At 39.1% G+C, this 7,318-nt stretch overlaps 1 protein-coding gene across 2 annotated transcripts; it reads left to right on the forward strand.

Annotated features, from left to right (window-relative positions):
* The first annotated feature begins 5,638 nt into the window (after positions 1–5,638).
* On the forward strand, positions 5,639–6,796 carry LOC124936559. Of its 2 annotated transcripts, none has more exons than XM_047477067.1 (2): positions 5,639–6,470; positions 6,562–6,796. In XM_047477067.1, exons 1-2 carry the CDS (start codon positions 5,680–5,682, stop codon positions 6,626–6,628), a joined length of 858 nt encoding a protein of 285 aa, XP_047333023.1. In that variant the 5' UTR covers positions 5,639–5,679; the 3' UTR covers positions 6,629–6,796. The 2 variants fall into 2 exon arrangements, with proteins under 2 accessions (XP_047333023.1, XP_047333024.1); XM_047477068.1 differs by having other exon boundaries at positions 6,565–6,796.
* The last annotated feature ends 522 nt before the right edge of the window (positions 6,797–7,318 follow it).

A 7,318-nucleotide genomic window follows, 5' to 3' on the forward strand; every position in this document is an offset into this window, starting at 1 on the left:
AAAATAAAAAATAATTTTTTTTAAAATTACCTTCCACCTTATATTTATTTCTGCATCATTTAGTGACATAATTTTTTTTATAACATTAAAATTTTAATAATATATTTTTTATAATTAAACATTAAATAATAAAATAAATTGAAAATTAAGTAACTAAATTTTCTTAATTCAAAAGGTGAACATTTGACGGACTATTCCGGACAGATAACTATTTCGGTTGGGATTAAATTCGGATTAAATTTAATTTAAATTTGAATTTTAATAATACAATTAATTCAAAATATTTTGAATTAAAAATGTACTTTTTTCTTCGTATTTACCGATTCTCCGCCTGTCTAACCAAATTTTTATTACTTAAAACCGCTTTCTCCCATTTCTACATAACTGATATCAACGAAGATCTTTTCTTGTGTCTCATTTGCCACTAATAGAAGAGAGCTAAACAAAAAATAACAAAAGTATTGAGTACAAATATTGAAAATTTTATGTTCTAATGTCTTTTAAAATATTTCTTTTAGAAATTGTTTATGGTTCATGTTTTTTTTTTCTTTTCTATTTGATAGAATTTGAATTGTAATAATTGATTATTTTCTTATATATTAGGTTTGTTTTGGTTATATTATTCGAAATAACTTTTGTTTTAGACCGGTCCTTTTATGAAAGAATAGATTTATGTTAGTTTCTTTGCCTAGAATATTCTTTTTTGGTGTTTGTCCCACATAGGAAGTGAGTAAGAAAAATGTCTTGACCTGGTCCTATAAATAAAGGCCTTGTGTGTTAGTTTTTTCTTGCACTATCAGTATCTGTAATTCGTGTTAACGATTATAGTGGAATATTTTCAGTGGCTCTGCCCGTGGATTAGTCAGCACTTTTGCTGGATACCACGTTAAATCGGGTGTCGCTTTCATTCTGTCTTTTATTATTATTATCATTGTTCTCGCATCAGTTATAACAAACTGGTATCAGAGCTTGGTTGTTCAGATCTGCTCAGGCAAGAACGATGGTTGGAAGTAAAAGTTTGAAAGCCGACAAGTTTACTGGGAGGAATAGCTTCAGTCTGTGGCAGATCAAGGTTCGTGCATTGTTGAAACAACACGGCCTATGGGCTCCCTTGATGAAGCCTGCACCTGTCCCACCACCTGCTGATATGGAGTCTTTGGAAGAGAAGGCACACTCGACATTGCTCTTGGCTCTGGCAGACGATATCATTACTGAGGTGGCTGAGGAGGAAACCGCTGCTGGTTTGTGGTCTAAGCTGGAGACTTTATACATGAAGAAGAGCTTAACCAACAAGTTGCTTTTGAAGCAACGTCTGTTCAGTCTGCGTATGCAGGAAGGTACACCTCTTAGAGACCATCTAGATCAATTAAATGCAATATTATTAGATCTGCGTAATATTGATATTAAGATAGATGATGAGGATGCTGCCTTGATTCTGTTAGTTTCTTTACCAATATCATATGAAAACTTTAGGGAGTCTTTCATTAGTGGTAAAGATTCATTGGCTCTAGAAGAAGTTAGATCTGCCCTTCACAGTAGAGAATTGCGACATAGCTGCAGTGGCACTGTTTCGGATAGTCAGGCTGTTGGGCTAGTAGCAAACAACCATCAGGGATATGGTAAACTGGGGAAAAAGAAGTTCCCCAAGAAACCAGTCAGTAGGGGTCCGAAACTAACAGATGTGTGCAATTACTGTAAGGAGAAGGGACATTGGAAGAATGAATGTCCAAAGAAGAGACAAAGACAACATGAGAAGGCACCAGGTACTGTTGCAGTTGCTGAAGATGGTACAAACTCCGAAGAGGATATTGCCTTAGTTGCTGATGGTCGCACACATTACACTGATGTGTGGGTTCTGGATTCTGGAGCATCTTACCATATTTGTCCTAGGAGAGAATGGTTTTCAACCTATGAGCAGGTGGATGGTGGAAATATTTCTATGGCCAATAGCTCTACCTGCAAGGTGGTTGGGATGGGCTCGATCAAGATTAGGACTCATGATGGAAAATTCTGTACACTGAACGAAGTTAGACATGTTCCACACATGACGAAGAATCTCATATCTCTAAGTCTTTTGGACAAGAAGGGGTTTAGTTTCAAAGGTGAAAGTGGAGCTTTACATGTTTACAATGGTTCAGGTGTGATTCTGAAAGGTGTGAAGCGGGGCACTTTGTATCTTCTACAAGGTACTACGCTATCTGATTCTGCTGCTGTTGCTTCCTCCGAGATTGACCAAGGAGACATGACGAAGTTGTGGCACATGAGGCTTGGGCATATGAGTGAGAGTGGGATGCAAATTTTGGCTAAAGATGATCTTCTGTGTGGGCATAAGATAAAGGATCTTGGGTTTTGTGAACATGTGTTTTTGGAAAACTACATCGCAGCAAGTTCCCCAAAGCGATTCATAGAACAAAAGGCACACTTGATTACATCCACTCTGATTGTTGGGGGCCGTCACGTGTAGAGTCTTTGGGGGGTCACAGGTACTTTCTGTCGTTGATTGATGATTATTCAAGGATGACCTGGATATTCATAATGAAGCATAAGAGTGATGCTTTCAAGAACTTCAAGCAGTGGAAGGCATTAGTGGAGAATCAAACTGGGAAGAAAGTCAAGAGGTTGCGAACTGATAATGGTTTGGAATTCTGTTGGTCTGAGTTTAATGAGTTTTGCAAGACTGGGGGGATTGCTAGACATCATACGGTTAGGAATACACCTCAGCAGAATGGTGTAGCAGAACGTATGAATCAGACACTACTGGAGAGAGCTCGGTGTATGCTCTCAAATGCTGGGTTAACAAGAATGTTTTGGGCTGAAGCAGTTAACACAGCATGCTATCTGATTAATCGTGGACCTCACACAGGTATAAATCTGAAAACTCCTTATGAACTATGGTCTGGGAAGCTTGCTGATTACTCTAATTTGAGAACTTTTGGTTGCACGGTCTACTATCATGTCAATGAGGGGAAGTTGGAGCCAAGAGCAAAGAAGGGAGTATTTGTAGGCTATGGGGATGGTGTGAAAGGATATAGGATCTGGTCCCCTTCTGAGAGGAGGGTTATTCTGAGTAGGAATGTTGTCTTTGATGAAAATTCCATGGTTAACCCAACTGTGAAGTTTACCATTCCGGTAGATTGTGGTGTCAAGAAATAGGTGGAGCAGGAAAAGACTGAGGCTAGTTGTGAAGCAGATGAGAGTTTTTCTCAACCACTTTCAGAGGCAGATTTTCCAGTTGCTCCATCATCATCTGTAGAACATCATAATCTAGCTCTTAATCGCCCTAGAAGAGCTAATTTTGGAGTACCTCCTATAATGTATGGCTATGAGGACATGGTTGCCTATGCTTTACAGGTTGCAGAGGAAGTGGATCCTCATGAGCCATCCACCTACAAGGAAGCTGTTACAGGTACTGAGTCTGTCCAATGGCTTGCTGCCATGGGAGATGAGATGGCGTCACTTCAAAAGAATCAGACTTGGGAATTAGCTAGAAGACCACCAGAGAGAAAGGTTGTCACTTGTAAATGGTTGTTCAAGAAGAAGGAAGGGTTGTCACCAGCTGAGGGGGTCAAGTATAAAGCTAGGTTAGTTGCTAGAGGGTTCAGTCAGAAAGAGGGAGTGGACTATAATGAGATATTCTCACCAGTAGTCAGACATACTTCCATCAGGGTGCTACTTGCTATAGTTGCACATCAGGACCTGGAACTCGAACAGCTAGACGTGAAGACAGCTTTCTTACATGGAGAGTTGGAAGAAGAGATATACATGACTCAGCCAGATGGTTTTCAGGAACCTGGAAAAGAGGACTATGTTTGCAAGTTGAAGAAGTCCTTATATGGATTGAAACAGTCTCCGAGGCAGTGGTATAAGCGGTTCGATAGCTACATGTTTGAGATTGGCTATTCAAGGAGTCCGTATGACAATTGTGTCTACTACAACAAGCTCAAAGATGGTTCATTCATCTATTTGGTATTGTATGTAGATGATATATTGCTAGCTGCTGAGAAGAAGTCTGACATTCAAAAGTTGAAGGGGCTACTCAATATAGAATTCGAAATGAAGGATTTGGGTGCTGCTAAGAAAATTTTGGGAATGGAGATCTACAGAGATAGAAGTCATAAGAAGCTATTCTTGTCACAGAAGGGATATATTCAGAAAGTTCTATCGAGATTTGGAATGGCTACTGCTAAGCCCATTGATACTCCTAGTGCTTCAAATGCACATTTGTCTGTAGCATTTGCACCTAAATCATCTCAGGAGAAGGAATACATGTCACATGTTCCTTATGCTAGTGCAGTGGGAAGCTTGATGTATGCTATGGTCTGCAATAGACCGGATCTTGCACATGCTGTTAGTGTTGTCAGTAGGTTCATGGGAGACCCTGGTAAGGAACACTGGCAAGCAGTGAAGAGGATTTTCCGCTATCTCAGGGGTACATCTGATATTGGTCTCAGTTATGGTGGTGATAGTCAGTGTCTAGTATCTGGTTACTCAGATTCTAACTATGCTGGAGATGTAGACAGTAGAAGATCAATGACTGGTTATGTATTCACGCTTGGTGGTTCTGTTGTGAGTTGGAAGGCTACTCTGCAGCCGACAGTAACTTTGTCTACTACAGAGGCAGAATATATGGCTTTGACAGAAGCTGCTAAGGAGGGAATCTGGTTGAAAGGATTGGTTAGTAACTTGGGTCTACACCACGATCAGGCTTTAGTGTACTGCGACAGTTTGAGTGCAATATGCTTAACCAAGGATCAAGTTCACCATGAGAGAACAAAACACATTGATGTGAGGTACCATTTTCTGAGAAGTGAGAAGAGGATCAAGGTAAACAAAGTGGGTACTGCAGACAATCCAACTGATATGTTTACCAAGCCGGTTCTGCAGAGCAAGTTTCAACACTGTTTGAACTTGCTCAATGTTAGAAGCTGTTGATTGCCCTTGAAGGGGCAAGGCCTGAGGCAGAGCAGGTCACATCTGGGCATTCGGTGTAATGCATCTGTTTTTTATCTGGGCATTCAGTGTAATGCATCTGGCACATCTGGTACTTAATGTACATCTGGTGCATCTGGCTATCTGGGAAATATTCAAGTCAAGGTGGAGATTTGTTGGTTTCTTTGCCTAGAATATTCTTTTTTGGTGTTTGTCCCACATAGGAAGTGAGTAAGAAAAATGTCTTGACCTGGCCCTATAAATAAAGGCCTTGTGTGTTAGTTTTTTCTTGCACTATCAGTATCTGTAATTCGTGTTAACGATTATAGTGGAATATTTTCAGTGGCTCTGCCCGTGGATTAGTCAGCACTTTTGCTGGATACCACGTTAAATCGGGTGTCGCTTTCATTCTGTCTTTTATTATTATTATCATTGTTCTCGCATCAGTTATAACAATTTATTTTTAAGAAATAAAGAATGGAGGATGGAAAGGCTTAAAAATGAAGCAAACCAATCGCATTTTGACACGTGGCACTCAGAAACTGATGGGAAGAAGAGATAAATTTTATTTTGTAGCTAACATGTGTTGTCATTCAATGACTAATTTCTAATATGAAATGTCTTTGGTTCATTTGTAACCATATATATATATATATATATATATATATATATATATGTTAGAGAAAAAGAGAGTTTATTAATTAGTCTTTTACAAATTATCCTGATAATATTCGCAAATTTGATATCAGAATGTTGAGTGATGGAGAAGGAGTTTATCATCATCCAACTAGTTCAGGATCTTTTTGTGTGCCTCATTTACCACTAATAGAAGAAGCACGAGAGAAAGGTATTAAGCATTTTGGACATGAACATCCGTTGAAATTCAAGGAAGACGTTAGAAATGGATCTAAAGATGTATTGGATTGCAATGGTTGTGGTACTGAAATTGGAAGAAGTGGGTTCAGTTGTTGTATAGAAAAATGCAAAGGTTTTAATCTTCACGAATTTTGCGCATCTTTACCCAAAGAGATGAAGGACCATCCACAACACCCACAACATCCTTTAATCCTCTCCACAGATTTCTACGTATCATTCAGATGTAATGTTTGTAAAATTAACTTTATGTGGACGTCGCCAATTTGTTATCACTGTGCGGTTTGCGAGTTTCACGTGGATCTAAGATGCGCATCCATGTCCTTTCTTGTTTGTCCTCGCACTCTGCACGACCACGAATTGACCGCTCAGTTATTCCCGACATCGTTTTTGTGTAGTTTTTGCGGTGAGAAACATAAAGAATTTGGTATGTCCTATCAGTGCAGAACCTGCTCCTTCTGGATCCACGAGCAATGCTACTCACTGCCTCTAAATATCACACACGGCAGTCATGATATGCATCCGCTTCAGTTATGTCGTCTACAAGGAGAGGATTTACCCAAGTGTCTATGCGGCGTTTGTGAGGAAAAGATAAACAGCCGATTGGGTTTCTATGTTTGTAAGAGATGTAAATACACAGTTCACAGCAAATGCTCAACTAAGGAATGGTACATTATCTTATAACTATTTTCTTATAATAATGTGCTTAATTAGTTTTTACATTTCATTGATTTTTATAATCTTCTTATTCTTATGTAGTAGGGATCCTCCAATAATTGAAGAAGAAGAAGATCAAATAATTCAATTTCGCGTTGCCTTCGACTGAGGTAGTACATAACACGCTAGCCCAATTTATTAAAAATATATGTCAATGGAAGGAAGAGGAAGAGGAAGTTAATATCCTAAATCACCGCAGCCATGATCATCCACTTGCTCTTGAGTTTGATTTAAGCAAGATTACAAACTTTAACTATGAAGTCTGCAATGGGTGCATGCTTCCTCTGTTAATGAATGATGCACCCTTTTATAGTTGCAACCGGTGCAATTTCTTTTTACACAAATGGTGTGCTAAATTGCCACGTTAGTTAAAACACCCTGCTCACAAAGGACACACACTAATCCTACTAGAAAAGATGGATGAATGCTTTGGATTCTTTATGTGCAAAGGTTGTTGGCGGGTCGGGAATGGGTTTGCCTACAAATGCAATGAATGCGAAGGATACTACTTGGACGTTATATGCGCTGCACTTCCTAGTCATGTCAATTACGGGACTCACAAACACCCTTTTAGTCTCAAGTATGGGAGAACCATCTGAGGTTGCTTCTCATGTAGTGATACCAATTTCTTTGATAAGAAAAGGAGTTGGGAGTATAACCATAGCTCTACTATCTCAGGGTGTCCGACCTCCTTCACATTTGGTTGTCATAGATGTCATTTTAGCATTCATCCCAGATGTTTGAGGTTGCCACAAGAAATTGTACATTAATACGACGAACATGAATTCGAATTGACAGA

Source organism: Impatiens glandulifera, chromosome 4 (assembly GCF_907164915.1).
Source record: "Impatiens glandulifera chromosome 4, dImpGla2.1, whole genome shotgun sequence".
NCBI classification, from domain to species: domain Eukaryota; kingdom Viridiplantae; phylum Streptophyta; class Magnoliopsida; order Ericales; family Balsaminaceae; genus Impatiens; species Impatiens glandulifera.